Consider the following 18,714-nt stretch of genomic DNA (forward strand, 5'->3'; position numbering starts at 1 on the left):
AGATCACAGTCACCTCTCGTTAGATTTCACGTGTTCTCTTTTACACATCATGAAAGAATATTAAATCCCTGAATTGAAAGTTAAGGATGAGATCATTCAAATGACAAAAGTTTAATGTGCTTAAGTTTAAATAAAAGTAAGTCTGTTTGACAGGGAAGGGACTGTGTACAAATACTGAAGGAGAGGATTTATTTTCTTGTCAGTCAAATTAAATATGGAATATATTCTACTCCATCTCAGCAGGATTCATCCTTTGACACAAGCAAAGAATTGTAGATCAAGGTAGTTGATTAAACCTCCGAAAGCATAAAACCATTTAGATTTCTGGACTTGAAGTACGTTTCCTGTGTGTATTTAAGGGTGTTTTGGTACCCTGATTTTTAATAAATTGGGAAACCTGAATATTTTATTTCAATTGCAAATGCAATAAATAGAAACCTTACCTCCCCCAAGACAACTTGGAGCAATAAAAATGAACCTAGGATTGTTTCTTTTCTAGGAACATCGCCAAAAGTTGTCCCAGAAAGAGCAAGAGTTGGTTTTGGCCATAGAGGCAGCTCAGACTTTCCTGGAACAAAATGTCCAGGACCCTTTGCGAGACGAGGAAGTTGCACTGCAGGAGAACTTGAATGTCTTGATGGAGGAGTACGAATCCGCTTTATCAAGTGCGGATTCTCAATTAAACGTGATTGAGGATCTGCATCTAGAACTGCAGAAGTTCCGAAAAGGTGAGGGAAAGTATTCATTTATTTTCCAGATTACTATAAAATACTATTTACTGAGAGTTAAAAAGAATTCTAAGTAAGACAACTGAAAGCTACATGTGGTTTGGAATAACCCCAACTTGTAATTATTACAGGATCCTGTCAATGTGTCAAAGTCTATATAATCTGGTATTATTTGATCATTTTGATTATTTCACCATTATATTCCTTTAAACAGATCATGATGAATTTGAAACATTAATGATTCATTCAGAAAAGGAACTACGAAAAATAAAAGCTGAGGAATTTGACTCCACGTCATTGACATTCAAACTTAAGAAGCAGAAATTCCTCTTCAATGATCTTCAGTTTCTCAAAGGGGATCTAAGATACCTCAGACGATCTTGGAAAAGTCTCTTCGATGCTGCCTTTCTCTTTGAAATCAGGAATGCAATTGAAAGCTACAAGATCCCAATTGATCCTGATGCCATAAGCCAACGTGTGGAGGAGACGGTTGAAAGCGCCGATGCTCGCTTCAACGCACTTCGATCAGAAGTATGACATATCTCCTTTTTTTTGACTAATAGCATTTAAACTCCAATTTTACTTTAGATCAGTAACATGAGAGCATTTTGATAGACTGAGCAACTTGTGTAAGTTTTAGTCTTATAAGAGTGGCTCTGGAAAAGGTTTGCGGCTGTGATTTTTAATACCCATGAAGAACAGGAACAATGATCAAATCTTTCCAGTATTGTGGAGCTCTCTTGGTGGCCAAATTCACTCGAGTTGGACAGAGACCACTGCAGAAAATAAGTCATGAACTCATTTCCTTTTAATAAAATCAAATGTCGAACAGATCATAATTGGTGAAGATTTTCCAGACTGGCCTCCCACGTGTATTTGTCACTGAACACGGTGTAATGTGTCCAATCCACAAAGGTCACCTCGCTGGCTCAGTATGTCCTAAACCCAAGGGTTAGGCTTGAATGGCATAACAGAAATGCAGAGTGTTCGTCTGGAACAAGCCCAGCCCCAAAAGAATTTCTGTCTAATCTTCACTGACACACTAAATTTGTGAAGGTTTTCAATGCTTCTGATATATTCCTGACCATCAGTTTATTTTGAAAGCAAACTCAAAATATTAATTAAAAGATTTATTGACATAACAAGAAAATGGAACAGTACGGCAGGGTAACAGGCATTTCACCTTTGGTGAGGAGTGAACATTGCCTTTTTGTCTGTGACCCTCAAAAAACTTGATGCAGGGAACAAAAAAATGATAGTTGGCATAAGTAATGGACCAGTAATGTATCGCTTGACCCATTTTGGATCGATTGGACACTCGATATTTGATCGCATCACAAAATCGTACATTTTAAAAATCCACATACTCATTCATTTCTTTCACTCTATAGTGCATTGGACTTGGAATCCGTCTTAGCACCAAGGTATTTGAACAATGGCAAGAGAAGGCAGATGAGCTGCGTTTGTGGCTAGAGAGAGTAGAAAGAGAAAGACGAATGGTTCAGCTGGAGGCCATCCCTAATCCAGAAATCTTGCAGCAAGAACTTGAAAATATCATGGTAAATTAAAGTTGTTATTTCATAAATGACTGTGTAATGTTGCTTATTCTAATTTACGAGTAGAATGATGAATGCTTTGAAATAATGATAATGTGCACATCCAATAACAGTGGTTAAGGCCACATGGGAGGTTGTAAGTTTGGCACCTGAAATAGGAAGTTGAGCTCCATTCATTCCAACTTGATCAGGTTTTAATGGGAGCCTGATGAAGATCCAACAGCCAATTTGCTTCCAGATGGTGGGGGCGAGATTGGAAACTGTAACAAAGAAGCCAAACAGTTCTGCTCTCATTGTGTGTCTATTTTCAGTATGGGTTTCCTCAGACCTTATCCATGTTTAATGGGGGCCTAAGAAAATGGTGGCAGAATTTTGGACGACCTCCAAGATTATAACAGCAGAGCAAAAAATCTCAGCAAATCATTAATGGGATCATCAGGTGCAGAGACGATAACTCCATAGATGGGGGTTTCAGGAACAGGTGAAGGGGGGTGGGAGGAAAGTGGTGATTTGGAGCACATTTGGAGGTAAGATTTGTTTGCAAAGTGGCAGAGATTGATTTATTCCAAAGAAGTATTCGAACCATAGAACCTTACAATATTACAGAACAGAAACAGGCCCCTTTGGCCCTTCTTGTCTGTTCCGAACCCTTTTTCTGCCGAGGCCCTCTGACGCACCTAGTCCATAGCCCTCCATACCTCTCCCATCCATGTACCAGTCCAAATTCTTTTCAAATTAAAAATTGAGCCCACAGTCACCACTTCAACGGACAGCTTGTTCCACTCTCCCACCTCTTCACTCTGTGTGAAGACGTTCTCCCTCATGTTCCCCCTAAATTTATCCCCTTCACCCTTATCCCATGTCCTCTGGTTTGTATTTCACTTGCTCTCAGTGGAACAAGCCTACCTATATTTACTCTGTCCTCCACATCATTTTAAATCTCTCTCTCAATTCTTCCCTCATTCTACACTCCAGGGAATAAAATCATAACCTGTTTAACCTTTTCCTACAACTCTGCTCCTGACGTCCAGGCCACATCCAAGTCAATCTCTGCACAATTGCCATCCTTCCTGCAGTTAGGTGATCCAAACTGCACACAATAATCCAAATTGGGTCTCACCAATGAAAATTATACTTTATCCTTTGATTGATCAAGGTCAATGTGCCAAAAGTTCTCTTTGCAACCCTATCCACATGTGACACCATTTTCAGAGAATGAGGTGTCTGTATTCCCAGATCCGTCTGTTCTATCATACTCCTCACTGCCCGACTGGTTACCATGTATGTCCTTTCTTGGCTTGTCCTTCCAAAATGCAACACCTCACACTCATCTGCATTAAATTCCATTTGTCAGCCCATGTTTCCAGCTGGTCCTGATCCCTCTTCAAGCTTTGAAAACCTTCTTTAGTGTCCACAACACCTGCAAGCTTACTCATCCAATTTACCCCATTATCATCCACATAGCCTTCCTGGTTTCTTTCTTGAGGTTTTTTCTTGCATTTTCTATACTCTTCAAGCACCTCATTTGCTCTGTGATGTCTATACCTGCTGCACACCTCTCTTCTTCCAAACCAGATTCCTAAGCCTGCTAATCTTGACAGGAACATGCAAAGTCTGTACTCTCCAAATTTCACCTTTGTAGGTCTTCCACTCACCCCGCACATACTTTTCCAGGTCAACACCTTCTCATTCCTTTCTAATTTCCTCAAATTGGCCTTTCTCCAATTTAAAATCTCAACCCGAGTCCCAGACCTATCCTTTTCTATCATTAACGAAACTAATGGCATCATGTTGACTGGAGTTGATGTTTGAGGAATTGGAATTTGCATCAGAAAGACAAATCAGAAAGTTTTGCTTTATTGAGGTGGAGGGCATTTCTGGTCTTGCAGTCAGAGAAAAATCGGACCATTTATTGCAATAATGGCCTGGGATTGATGGTCATGGAGAAAAGCTGTGGGCCATTAAGTGCTCGAGAGAATAGGAGTTGCAAACGGGTCGGATTGCTGAGGGAGAACACATATTTACCTTTGAAGGATGATGGATTGGGGAGAGGGGTCATCTGGAGTAAAAGTAGACAGGCAGAAAAACGATAATGCAGAATAACCCTCTGCAGCCAAATCTATGTCCATTAGTGGTGAAAAGCCAAATGAGTTCTTCAGCATTATTTTATCAATGCTGATGTAAATCTAAGCATCAGAACATTTTTAAATATTTTCTTGTGACCTTGATGGTTTGCAAGGGGACTTCAGGGCCGGTCAAGAGATGTAGACAAGATAAAGATGATGAGCTCAACAGCATCAGAAAATGCTCAAACATCAGGCGTATTAAATACCTCGAAGCATTAATGAGTAATGAGTAATGATCAATAGAAAGTTTGATCTGGTTGTTTGAGAAAATTCCAATATCCTGTGGTTATTGGGTCCTTGAAAATGTTCGCCTCCTCACCCCAAAGCAGGCCAGAGAGTTGTTGGTATTTATGATAATTTATAGAATCGCCTTCACAGGCTGTTTATCTCCTTGACCCAAAGACAATATCGAAATTAACCAAGGCATCGGCAAATCTAAGATATACAGAAATAAATATTAATTTTATTGTGAATGAGTCATTGTGTCATTTTGAAATCACAGGTTCTTCAGGGAGAAATTTCTGAACATGAAGATGGTGTCGAAAAGTTACAGGAGGCAGCAAAGTGCCTGCTGAATTTGAGCAATGACGTTGTTCCAAATATAGTCCAGCTTCGAAAGACCACAGGTACCATTTCAACATTTGATGTTTAGATCAAAAGGTGGTTCTCTAATTCCAACAAATACAAGTGATGCTTCCAGCTGGTAAATTAGACATTTTCAAATTGTGCAAATTACCAGTGGGGACCCACCAACCTCTTTGAACCATTCTAAAATATTTCTTGCAATTGATTGGATTTCAAATGTTGAATCATCTTTACCTAGCACGTCATAAATAGGCTATCATTTCATAAACAGCTCTGAAAATGACCATTTACTAAAGAACTGTGCACACTTCAATGTTTGAATAAAATGCAGTATTTAAGAAAGTTCAATCGAACTTTCTCCACTGAATTGTGGTCAGTGATTCAGACTCGTAGGCCAGAATCGCAATAGTATTGCAAAATGTGTGTTTATTGAATGAAATTTCTGCTCGAGTGGTGCATCTTAGAAGTGTTGGGTCTTATAAAATTGTTGCATTAAAGGTACTGAATTGAGAACCATATTTGGAGCGTTGGAAATGAAAATGGCGGCAAATGGGAATTCTTGCAGTGAATTCGTTGAAAGTGATGCTCTGCGATTATTTAATAAAGCAGCCAGGCTCCAGTCATGCATACTTGTCCGTGGCTCATCAATTAAAGAGAAGATTGAATGATTGGAAACCAGACAACTTCCAATCATAGAAACAAGACTGGAAATAGGAAACATATGTTAAAATATGCCAGCAAGGCGGTGAAGTCACGAGCTCCATCGAAATGTTAATGTTGCTTTTCTTTTTTCCAGATGCTCTATCAGCTCATTTATTTTTATACATTTTTGTTTCCTTTCCTAAACCTCAGAAATTCTATATTTTCCGTTTGTCTTGTTGATCAGTTATTAATAGAAATAGAGGGTATGTAGAAATGGTAGAAGGTTAAGCAGCGGCCATTTACCAAGTGTGAACATCTGGCAAACATGCAGCCAAGGAAGTGTTTAGGGCTGTGATGTCTCAAAGACCCCCCAATGAGAGGGGATTTCTCATGCTGTGCTGGGAGGGCACTGAAGATCCATGCATCTGAGCACCTGAAGGGCGGGATAGAGTTCTGGTGAGAACGGTTGCAGCTGCTCTCAGAGTCTTCTCTATTCAGCAGGGTATTCTTTGTTGTTCCTGCTCCTCCCCGGCCCCAGCTCCCCCCCACTTCACCTGCTCCTCTCGATGAGTAAAAGGCCTTGAAGTCAACATGTTTTCAACAGAGTTGCACAACTGTCCCTCTCTTTCTCTCTCCATTTTCTTTTGCAAATGTCCATTCCTTTTCACTGTTCTTCATTTCACTTGTCTGCTATTTCACGCTGATTCCCTCCAAACTTTTTTCATTCCTTGCTCACCTTTTCTCTCGTCATCTTCTGTTCTGCATTGCTTTAAATATTACTAAACCCACAGTTCTCTCTCCAAACCAAAAAAATGTGTTTGTTGGGAAGAAAACACCGGAAACATGGTAAATCTTTGAAGACATTTTTAAATGTATGTGTAACAGAACCTTGTGTTCATTTTAGCTACCATCGAACAGAGATTCCAGCGTTTGCGTCAGGAAACATCAGAGCAGAAGAGGACGTTGGAACGGACAAATGTCCAAGTGGAAGATCTTGAAGGTTTACTTTTACCTGGCACTTCTCACCACTGCGATTTTGGAAATGTTTTATTTCTGGATTGATGAAGCAGGGTCGTTGACCTAGTTGAGAAACATTGCTATTTTGCACACATAACTGGTCCCTAATAGCAATGCAGGAATGACCAGATGATGTTGATTGCAAGATAAATCTTGGCTGAGACAATTACAGTCCAGATACAGGACATCTCGGCCCCTCGAGTCCACACCGATTTAAGTGGGCTCCTCTAGCCCCACTTACCCACTCCCTGTCCATAAACCTCCAATCCCCTCACATCCAGGCAGCTATCCAACTTGTTCTGAAATGACACAGGAAGTTACATCCCAGACCCTGGCACCAATCTGTTTCCTTAATCGTATCCACAGAATCCACAATTTGTCATCCTGACCATCGAATCCCCTATAACTATTACCCTCCTCTTCCTTTCCCTACCCTTTTGGGCAACAGAGGTTGACCTTGTGCCAGAGATACAGCCACTGATTCCTTCCCCAGCCTGAATGCTCCTCAAGGAGGTGTACCATTTGTTGAGTGCTTCAGTCACAGGTGCCCCCTCCTGTATCTGTCTCTTCCCTTTCCCCTCTCCTAACTGGAACCCACTGATCCTCCTCCTGTGGCCCTGTTGAGACCACCTGGCTATAGCTCCTATCTATGATGGCCTCACTCTCACTGACCAGGTCGAGGTCATTGAGCTGCAGCTCCAATTCCCTAACACGGTCCCTGAGATGCTGCAGCTCAGTACACCTAGTGCAATCGTGGATGTCCAGGAGGTCGAAGACTCCAGGACCTTTCACATCTGACACTGAAAAGAGCAAACTGCTCTCACACTCAACCCTTCTCTCTTCCCCCTCACCTTAGAAAGAGAAAATAACAAAAAAAATATAGTCTTACCTTAATCTAGATACACTCGACCTCAGCCTCTACTCGCTGAACCCTCTCGAGCCAAAGCCTCGAAACCCCACTCTTTCACCAGGCCACTACTCACTGGGCCACTCCTCGCTGGCCTCTCCTTTGCGTTTCCCTCCTTTTATCGGCCTTGACCAATTAAACCTGTCACTCTCAACTCGCTCCACCTCCGAACACTGCCCAAACTCTGGTCTCCGCCTCCTCCGACTCACTGCTCGAACCGACTAGGCCCGAGGCCGGGTAAAGAACAGAATTTATTGTACGATAGAATCTTGTATGTTCTTTAAAAACCACATAGGATGTGGTTTAAGGTCTCATCCAAAGCAATTGCATCCACTCATGCAATTTGATTTCACTACTTCCCCAATGTGCCATTTAGAAATGCACAGAATGACGTGGATGTTGCTTCTCTTCACCATCTGAAACAAGTAAATGGGTTCTTACTATTAAAGCTTCTGCCTCGCATGTTCGAAGTTTGAAAAAGATCAAAGCTGGTGCATAGTTTCATGCATCCACAAGTGTATAAAAAATGGGTTGTGGCAAATCATCGGCAATTATCCATGCCTGCTGCATCCAGGCATATTTGAAGATTGGAGCACGACTGCAACGCCATGTCAACTGTGGCGGATTAACTACCACTCCAGGCTGAGCTTTAGTAAAGCCCCCCTAACCTTGCCTCCCTGCCCCACTCTTTGCTGAATCGAATAAAGTGACATTAAGTTACTTTAAATAACATATTAGGGGTCTCCAAAGTGGTCGATATCGACCCTTGGTGAAGGGGTGGGGGGGTGGGTTGGAGAGGCAGCAGCGTGACCCAGATGAGTGGGGGGGGGGTGAGACAGCAGCACCACTCACGTGGGCAAGGAGGGAGATAGACGGCAGCGCGACTCGGGTGGATTGGAGAATGGTAAATAGAGTCCCCTTGTTTAAAAAAGGTAATAGGGAGAATCTTGGGAATTAGGGTTAGTCTTACATTATTGGTGAGTAAACTAATGTAAGGGATTCTTAAGGATGGGATCTATGAAGATCTGGAGAAATACACTCTACTCAAGGATAGTCAGCATGTCTTTGTGAAGGCAAGCTTGGGCCTCACAAATCTAACTCAGTCTTTGGAGGAGGTTACAAAAGAAATTAATGAGGGTACGGTGATAGATGAGGTCTACGAGGATTTTAGCAAGGCGTCTGAGAAGGTCGGTCACAGGAGACTCCTTCGGAAAGTCCTGAGTCATGGGATGAGCGAAAAATTACCTGCATGAAATAAAAGCTGTCATGTCGGAAGAAAGCAGAGTGTCGTAGTGGAATGAAAGTATTCTGCCTGGAGGTTGGTGCCGCAGGGATCTGTTCTGCGACCCCTGCTCTTTGTGATTTTCATGTCACCTGGATGAAGAGGCGGATGGATAGGTCAGTAAGTTTGCGGATGTCACGGAGGTTGGTTTGGAGGAGTTGTGGATGGAGATGAAGGCTGTTAAAGGTTACAAAATGATGAAGGTGGGATGCAGAGTTAGGCAGAAAAGTGGTGGATGGATTTCAATCCAGATAACTAAGAGTTGATGCATTTTGGAAGGACAAACCAGAAGGCTGAGTCCAGAGTTAATGGTCAATTACTTAAGAGTGTGGATGAACAGAGGAACCTTTGGTTGCAAATCTACACATTTCTCAAGGTTGCCGCACAGTTTGATAGGAGAGTGAAGAAGGATTATGGTGTGCTGAGATTCCTTCATAGGTGGTTTGAATTCAGGAGTAGAGTTGTCATGTTGCAAATCTATAAATCTTTGGTATGACTCACTTAGAATATTATGTTCAGTTCTGGTCACCTCATTACAGGAAGGAGAGGGGACAGAGGAGATTTACCAGGATGCTGCCTGGATTGGGAAACAATTCTCATGAGGCAAGGTTCGCAGAGCTGGAGTGTAGAAGGATTAGAGGAGACGTGATAGAGGTCTACAAGATCTTCGACATCCTCCCGTGAATTCAGGGACCAGAACACTACGTAATATTCCAAATGCGGCGAACCAAAATTTTATACAGCTGTAACTTGACTCACCAACTTTTACACTCAGTTCCCCAAATCATGAAGTCCAGCAGGCTGGATGTTTTTTTACAATCCTCTCCACCATGTTGTCTCTTTCAGGGTGCAGAGAGCGTTCAGCTCAAAATCCTTCTCTCCATCAATGCTAGAAAGGATATATTGTAGACTTTCCCTTGCATTTGACCTCCCCCCCTCCCAAATCCAGCACCTCACTCAGGGGAGGGAGAGGGGAAGAGGAGGGAGAGGGGAAGGAGAGGGAGAGGAAAAGAGAGGGAGGGAGTGTTGTCGAGGAAGGGGGAGGGATATAGTGAGAGGGTGAAGGGAAGAGGAAAAAGAGAGAGAGTGTGGAAGGTGAGGGAGGGAGAGTTGTCAAGGAAGGCGGTGGGATAGAGGGAGAGAGGGTGAGTGGAAGAGGAGGAGAGGGAAAGGGGAAGGAGAGAGGAAGAAATGTCGAGGAAGGGGGGAAGGATACAGGGAGAGTTTGAGGAGAAGGAGAGGAAGTGGAGAAGGAGAGGGAGAGAAAAGGATAGGGAGGAAGAGTTGTAAAGGAAGGGGGAGGAATATAGGGAGAGGGTGAGGGGCATAAGAGAGGGGAAGGAGAGAGAGAAGAATGGAGTGGGAGGTAGACTTGTCGAAGAAGGGGGTGGGTTAGAGGGGAAGAGGAGAGGGAGAGGCAGGGAGAGTTGTCAAAGAAGGGAAGGGATAGGGGAAGTGGAAGAGGAGAAGTCGATGGATAGGGGAAAGAGAGGAAGAGGAAAGAAGAGGGAGGGAGAGTTGTCAAAGAAGGGAAGGGATAGGGGAAGTGGAAGAGGAGAAGTCGATGGATAGGGGAAAGAGAGGAAGAGGAAAGAAGAGGGAGGGAGAGTTGTCGAGGAAGGGTAAGGAATATAGGGAGAGGGTGAGGGGAAGGAGAAGGAGAAGGGAAAGAGGATGAGGGATAGTTGTCAAGGAAGGCAGAGGGTTATAGGGAGATTGTGAGGGGAAGGGAAGGAGAGGGAGGGAGGGAGAGTTATCGAGGAAGGGGGAGGGATATAGGGAGAGAGTGGGGGAGGAGAAGAAGATGGAAAGTGGAAGGAATGGGAGAGGGAGGGAGAGTTGTCGAGGAATGGGGAAGGATATAGGGAAGAGTGTGAGGGTAAGAGGAGAAGGAGAGCGATAAGAGATGGAGAGGGAGAGGAAAGGAGAGAGGGAGAGTTGGTGAGGAAGGGGGAGCGATATAGGCTGAGGGTGAGGGGAAGAGGAGGAGAGGAAAAGGAGAGGGAGAGGAAAGGAGAGTGAGGGAGAGTTTTCGAGGAAGGGGGAGTAATGGGGTGAGGGTGAGGAGGGGAAGGAGATGGTGGGGAAGGAGGGGGAAAGGGAGAGGGAGGGAGAGTTGTTGAGGAAGGGATAGGGATTTTGGGAGAGGGTGAGGGGAAGAGGAGGAGAGGGAGAGGAAAGGAGAGGAGAGTTTTTGAGGAATGGGAGGGATATAGGGAGAGAGTGAGGGCAGGAGGAGAGGGAGAGGGGAAGGAGAGGGAGAGGGGAAAGAGGAGGAAAGGGAGGGAAATTTTTTGAGGGGAGGGATTTTGGGAGAGGGTGAGGGGGAGAGGGAGAGGAAAGTAGAGGGAGGGAGAGTTGTTGAGGAAAGGGGAGTGATAGAGGGAGAGGGTGAGGGGAAAAGGAGAGGGAGAGGAAAGGAGAGTTTTTGAGGATGGGGAGGGATATTCGTAGAGAGTGAGAGTTAGAGGGGAAGGAGAGGGAGGAAGAGTTGTCGACGAAGGGGGAGGGATAGAGGGATAGGGGATTAATGGGTTTCTATTGTCTCTGAATCTTTACGAAAAAGTGAAGATGATTTTGAGCTGAAGACCATTGGTCGTCTTCGCGTGATCTTCCTCAGCTCTGTTCATCTCTTCCCTTGAATGACTTTTGTTTCCATTGCTTGTAGATTCGTGAAGCGCAGAAGGGAGGACAACAACTTGTGCTGGAAGTCGAGCTGGTAGCAGGACCAACTGTCAATAAGGCAGCCACACTTGGAAACACAATCAACATGTTCAGGTATTTCTACATCCAGTCCTGGAGGATCTCAACAAAGTTCAAGGAGATTTCTGCCAACACCTAAAAATTCGACAACTCCAAAAAAATGTAGTGAACAGATCCAACCTTTGTACACATCATTCATCACCCACACCAAAGCCTTTAACTCTGCATCAAGGAAACAACTATAGGACACCCCTTCTAGTATTAGATGAACTGAAATGGAAGTACGGATCCTGAGGCTCTTCAACAAAGGCATATTGGCCACAGTCATGGTCAACATGAGTACTTGGGAGCCTTTTTGCATGAAGTGAAGAGTAAACAAGGATCTGTGTCAGGTCACTCGCCTGAGTGCTACTGGTACCATGTAACCCAGTACTACCTGTCGCATGGTCGAGTGGTCGGCGACTAAACCGGCTCCCCCATCAGGCTTGCCTGGTGAGGAGGGTGGCTAGACACCCTGCAGGATGAAAAACAAGACCTGTCAAAGGGTGGATGAACCATGGACAGAAAGGTCTGGCAAACCATCATCTGAGAGGGAACAGCAACCTTTGAAGCCAGCAGATGTGCAGAAATAGAAGAAGATGAGAGGAGAGGCCGTACCAACCCAAGCCTGATCTGCCATCTGGAACAACCTGTCCTGAATGCAGAAGAACTTTCAAAGGCAAGATTGAACACAGAAGCCACTTGATAGCAACGAGGAGGAGAACTTTCTGACAGACAGCGCAGAATTCAAACTGAGGTCCAGTCCTGACCACTGGCCATGTAAAGGCATTGCCCTAACCACTACATCAACCGTGACACCCTGCTCAGAGAAGCCGGCTGGAATCTCGAGCGTCTGGAGGAATCGATGTGTCAGGCAGCAGTGGGGAGGGGTCGGGGATCAGCGGCGGCAGTGGGGAGGACTCGGGGATCAGCGGCAGTTCCTACCACACCCCCACACACACAAACCCTGACGCACACGCCCCACACACACACACATACACACTCGATTCTTTGAAAGATTTTATTTAATATTCTCAAATTACATAAAGAAAATCAAATACACATAAAATAACTGTAAACTACATCCCCTCCCCCTTACTAATACAATAAAAACCAAAAAAAGAAAAAAATAACCAAAATAAAGAAAAAAAAAACAACCTCTCCTCCCCCAAAACCTTAGAGAAATGTATCAAATATTCCCTGATTGGTCTGCCAACATTACAACATTGATTTAATTTCTATAGCCATGTGTTTCAAATATAAACACCACATATAAATAAAAAAGAGTAATTACTTACATTATATGTTAATTTTTCTAAATATAGACAAGAGTGCAATCCGTTATGCCATCTTTGCAAGTTTATATTCTTCCATGTGACAGCTATATATTTTCTCGCTACTGCTAACCCAAATCTTAACAAAGCCAAATATGGTTTAGGCATTTTGAATCAACAAATGGAACATTAACATAACCCAACAAACATATTTTTGGATCCATTAAATATCCCTTTGAAACAAATCCCTCAAAAATTTTATAATTTCCTCCCAAAAATGCTTAATTTTCTTTCACGACCAAACTGAATGTACAAAAGTAACTTTCTGCTCTCTACATCTAAAACAGAAATCTGTTAAACTGAATCCATATCTCTTCAATTTCTCAGGGGTTGAATATAATTGATGCAAAAAATTCTAATTGACCATAGTATACCTCACATTAATTAACTTGGTAACACCGTCAACACACAGTTTTGACCATTCCTCCCATGTCAAAATAATATTTAATTCTTTCCCATTTGTCTTTTTCCATTTTCTCCTGCAACAACCTATACATATCAGAAATAAAGCATTTTTCACCTTTATCTGCAATTAATAATTCAAATTTCTTTTGACCTGGTAAATTTATTTCCTTCCCATAATTCTTCTTTAAATAATCTCAAAGTTGGTAATAAACAAAGAATTTGATGCAATACCATATCTTTCCTGCAACCTTTTAAATGAACAAAACCTCACTGCTTCAAAACAATCTATTACATTCACTAATCCTTTAATTTCCCAATCTTTTAAGTAAGGATTCTATCATGAAAAGGGAATTAATTTATTCTGATATAATGGTGATCTTATCGAAACTATTCCGATAGAATCAAGAATTAAATTGCGATTTTACCAAATATTCATTATATGTCGAAAAACGGATAATTTAAATTCTTGTAACAATAAAGGATTCCATTTATAAATGAAATGATTAATATTATTTTCCAAAATCTGAGCCATCTTTATCTTTGCCCACCTAGGAGATTGTTGATTATCAAATAACCAATTAATAAACTTCATCGGTGCCACCTCATAATAATTATAAAAACAATGTAATTGCAAACCACCCAATTTATAATGCCAAGTCCATTTTTGGAAAGAAACCCTCGATAATTTACCTTTCCATAAGAATAACCCAACTATGCAAGGAATAGATTGAAAAAAGTATTGTGCTCGAGCATAAATGTTCATCTTTATGCAATTCACTCTTCCTATTAAGGTCAGTGGTAAATCTTTCCACTTATCTAAATCAATTTTAACCTTATTTAATAAAGGTACATAATGCAAAATAAATAATTCATGATCATTTTTATTTACAACTATTCCTAAATATTTAATTTTATTTGACCATCTAAATTTAGTAATTTGTCTACAATCCATAAAATCTTCTTCTGCTATTGGTAAAACCTCACTCTTTTCCCAATTAATCTCATATCCCGATAATTTACCATACTTATTCAACAAGTCCTGTGATAATTTTAGTGAAGTTTTTGGATTAGTTAAATATACAAAAACATCATGTGTAAATAAGCTAATTTTATTTTCATTTTCTCTCACTTTAAGTCCTCTAACACCAAAATCATGTCAAACAGCCTGAGGTAAAGGTTCTGTCACCAAAGCAAGTAAAGCAGGTGAAAGAGGAAAACCCTGTCTTGTAGAACAAGATAAATTAAAAGATTTTGAAATCTCACCATTCGTTATTACCCTTGTCGTAAGTTCTGCATATAAAGCCCTAACACAACCCCTAAAAAATGGAACAAAATTAAATTTTTCCAATACTTTAAACAAAAACTTCCACTCAACTCGATCAAATGCCTTCTCAGCATCCAAAGATATATCCGTTGGTTGATTATCTTGTTGTTTTTAGCATTAATTAATGAAATCAATTTAACTATATTATCTGATGACAATTTAACTACATTGTCTTTGACAAACCCTACCTGATTGTTACGTAAAAAAATTTGGCAAATAATTCACTAACCTATTATCTGAAACTTTTGACACCAATCTATAATCAACATTTAATAATGATATCGGTCTGTAAGGTGACACTTTTAAAGAGTTCCTTTCTTTTTTTAGGTATAACTGTAATCAATGCTTTTGAGAAAGATTCTGGAAATACATCCATTTTAGTTGCTTGTTTCAAAACATCTTTATATAATGGAAATAATAAATCATTAATTTTTTTATAAAACACCACCTTAAATCCATCCTCTCCAGGAGATTTCCCATCAGGCATCGATTGCAAAGCTTCTCTCAATTCTAATTCAGTAAATAAAATATCTAAATTCTTTACCTCAAATTCATTCAACACTGGCAAATTTAAACTAGATAAAAATAAATCAATTTGATCCATTTTTTGATAACCCTCTGACATATATAAATTTTCATTAAATTTTAAAAATTCATCAGTATTCATTTATGTAATTTCTCCATTCTTCCTAATAGCATTAATTGTCCTTGATACTTGCTCAGTTTTATGTTGCCATGCCAAACCATATGCACTCTTTCTCCCAATTGATAATAACATTGTTTAGACTCCAACATCATTTTCTCATATTTATACGTTTGTAAATTATAACGTAATTTCACTTTAGATAAATTTATCCTTTCATCCTCTGTATAATTTTTTTAAATTTTTTTCTCCAAGCCTTCGATTTCCTTTTCCAAATTTAAACTTACGAATAAATAGTTTTTTTCTCTCTTAGTTGTATCGCTAATAATTTGTCCCCTCAAATATGCTTTTAAAGCATCCCACAAAATAAATTTACTTTGAACTGAATTTTCTTTCATTTGTAAATAAAAAATAATTTGATCTCTCATCTACTAAATGAAATCTGGTCTCTTCAATAACTTTTCATTAAACCTCCATCGATAAGCTGTCTCAGTTAATTCAGTCCCTAAACATTTAATGAAGGATATGAGAATAACCTACTTTTATATTCTGCAAAATTAAATCTACTTGTAAATGCACAGAAATCAAAAATACATTTATTCTAGAGAAAGAATTATGCCGAGCTGAATAAAGTGAATAATCTTTCTCAGTTGGATTTAATTTCCTCCAAATTTCCACTAAATTTAAATCCTCCATCATCTTAAACAGTCTTTTTGCCATTTTAGTTCTTTCAACAATTTTTGGAGATTTGTCCAACAAGGGATCCAAACAACAGTTAAAATCTACTCCGACTAACACATTCCCATATGCCTGATTCGAATTTAAAAATGTCCCTGAAAAAAATGTCTGATCATCTTCATTTGGTGCATAAACATACATTAAAGTCCAACTTTCAGAAAAAAAATCTTCCAATTAACAATCAGTACTCTTCCAACATTATCAAAAAAAAATCCACAGCAAAAAGTTTATTTTTATTAACTAATATCACCACGCCTCTAGTTTTAGAGTTTAATGAAGAAAAAATTATATATCCTGACCAATCTCTCTTCAACTTCAAATGTTCTTTTTCTGTCAAATGAGTCCTTTGCAAAAATACAATATCTACTTTTAGCTTCTTTAAATTTTTATTTTTTCTGCCTTTTTCTCCTTTGATTGTAATTCAAAAGATACATTTTTACGTATCAAAATAGCTACATCTTTAGCCTTAGAATTAAATGAAGAATATACATGCCCAACCCAGTTCCTTTTTAATTTCACGCTTTCCTTCACATTCAAATGTGTTTCTTGTAAAAAAGCAATATCAATTTTCATTTTCTTAATATATGCCAAGACCCGCTTACGTTTAACCTAACTATTTAATCCTCGAACATTAAAAGTAGCAAACCTCAACTTTGACATATCTACTATTATTACTAAGTACCAATAATATCTTTATCTAAAAACTCAAATTAATGTATATAGGCCCTCCAATAAAAAAATTACAAATTAAAAACTAAAAAAAAATTAAAAATAAAAAAAATTTAAAAATAAAGAAAAAGGAAAAAAAAAGAAAACCCACCACCCCCAAAAAAAACTACCAAAAAGTAGTAATCCCCTAAACAAAAATTGGGTGTGGGTCACCCACCAGTGGCTGATGACTAGTAAAGAAAGTCCAAATCTCTCCTTGCCCAGCCAAACAGTCAGTAACATCAAAATATTATAAGAACAAAAGAAAAAATAGAATAAGAAAATTCTTTTAACCCAAAAGACTCCAATCTTGAAAATCCCATTTCAGAAGTTGGACTCTTTCCATTCCTGTTTTTTTCCCATTTTTGCCATTTCTTCCTTTTCCAGAGCTACCAAAGTTTTCTTTAGGAGATAATGCTGGACTATGTCTTTGTCCTCTTATATCTGGCCATGAGTCAGCAAAAATCATTGCTTCACAATCAGTTTCAAAAAACCAAAATTGATAGACTCCGTAAAACACCTTCAACACTGCAGGGTAACGAAAAGTAGACTTATAACCTTTATGTCACAAAACTTCTTTAACTGGATTGAATCGACGTCGACCTGATGCATTTCCAACAATGGAGACATTTTCCTGTGTGCTCCCTCCATTGAAATCAAAAGGCTTTCTACTTCTTGGGAACACGCACCTTCTTCCGGGGAATGGGTAATTCCAGCGCCATCCTTCATTTGGTAGCAATAGATTTTTTTTCAGCCCGCACAGGAAATCTTTGGGGTCTAGGCAATGAAGAAATTGAGCCAGGGGCTGTTTCAGGTCGTCTAGTCCCCAGATCCTCAGCACTTCGAAAATGTATATTCTTATGAACTTGAGGTTTAATCTTTTTACCATTAGTGGCCATAATAATTGCTTGATACTTTAAACTAAAATTTAAAAAGTTTAAACTTGAAAACAAAGGGTTAAAAAACAGGTATTTAAAAATCTGGCCAGAGAGGTCGAGATTACATGTCTAGACTCTACGCTATCTTGCCACGATCCCTACTTTTAGCTTCTTAATATAATCTATCACACATTGCCTTTTTATTGGGTGATTTAAACCCTTAACATTAACAATTGTAAAACTTAAATTACTTATTACAACTTACACAATGGCACCCAATCTTTCACAATTAACTTAAACAAAAACCCTCAACCAACAATAAAAAACACTAGACCCCCCCCTGAAAAAACTGCAACACACTCGAGACACATACCCCAGACACATACCCCAACAATCACACACCTCCCACACACACACCCTACACACAACCCCCAACACACATCCCCAGACACACATTCCACACATACAAGCCCCGACTCACACCCCCCACAATCACACACCTCCCACATGCACACCCCACACACACATACACATCCCAGGAACACACCCTCACGCTCACAAACTCCCACACATACACTCTGCGCACACACACACATATCCCCCATACACATACTCCCCCCCACACACAACCTCTGACAGATATACACAAACACCCTTCGACACTCATACACACCTTCCACACCCTCACTCCACAAACACCCAATGCACCCACAGTCCCCTTCCCACACACCACACCTACACATATACCCCGACGCACAACCCAGAAACACCGCCCACATACACCCCTCACACACACTTTTACACATGACCACCTCCCACACACAACTCACAAAATCAACTCCCAGCCACACATCCCACACGTAAACGCAAACTCACACTCACCCGATACAACCCCTGGACAGATAAACCTCCCACACACATACCCGTACACACATCCTCTCACACTCAGTCCCCCCCACACACACCCACCCACACCCCATATACCTCTCACACACACCCCCAAACACACACACACCTTCACACTTGACCACCTCCCACACACAACCAACACAAAATCAACACCCAGCTACACACACACATACACGCACACTCACACAAT

General features: G+C 40.5%; 1 protein-coding gene across 2 annotated transcripts in view; it reads left to right on the top strand.

Moving 5' to 3' along the window:
* Positions 1–18,391, top strand: part of LOC138750548 (microtubule-actin cross-linking factor 1-like) — a 31,934-nt gene extending 13,543 nt beyond the window's left edge. Inside the window, exons 3-8 of one of the 2 annotated variants that reach the window (XM_069912641.1) lie at positions 500–728; positions 943–1,259; positions 2,120–2,287; positions 4,913–5,036; positions 6,542–6,637; positions 11,512–18,391. In XM_069912641.1, the coding sequence (XP_069768742.1) occupies positions 500–728; positions 943–1,259; positions 2,120–2,287; positions 4,913–5,036; positions 6,542–6,637; positions 11,512–11,519 (942 nt within the window). In that variant the 3' untranslated portion in view covers positions 11,520–18,391. The remainder of the gene's footprint in view (positions 1–499; positions 729–942; positions 1,260–2,119; positions 2,288–4,912; positions 5,037–6,541; positions 6,638–11,511) is intronic. The other variant, XM_069912642.1, reaches the window with a different exon arrangement.
* The last annotated feature ends 323 nt before the right edge of the window (positions 18,392–18,714 follow it).

The sequence above is a fragment of the Narcine bancroftii genome, unplaced genomic scaffold, assembly GCF_036971445.1.
Source record: "Narcine bancroftii isolate sNarBan1 unplaced genomic scaffold, sNarBan1.hap1 Scaffold_165, whole genome shotgun sequence".
Classification (NCBI taxonomy): Eukaryota; Metazoa; Chordata; class Chondrichthyes; order Torpediniformes; family Narcinidae; genus Narcine; species Narcine bancroftii.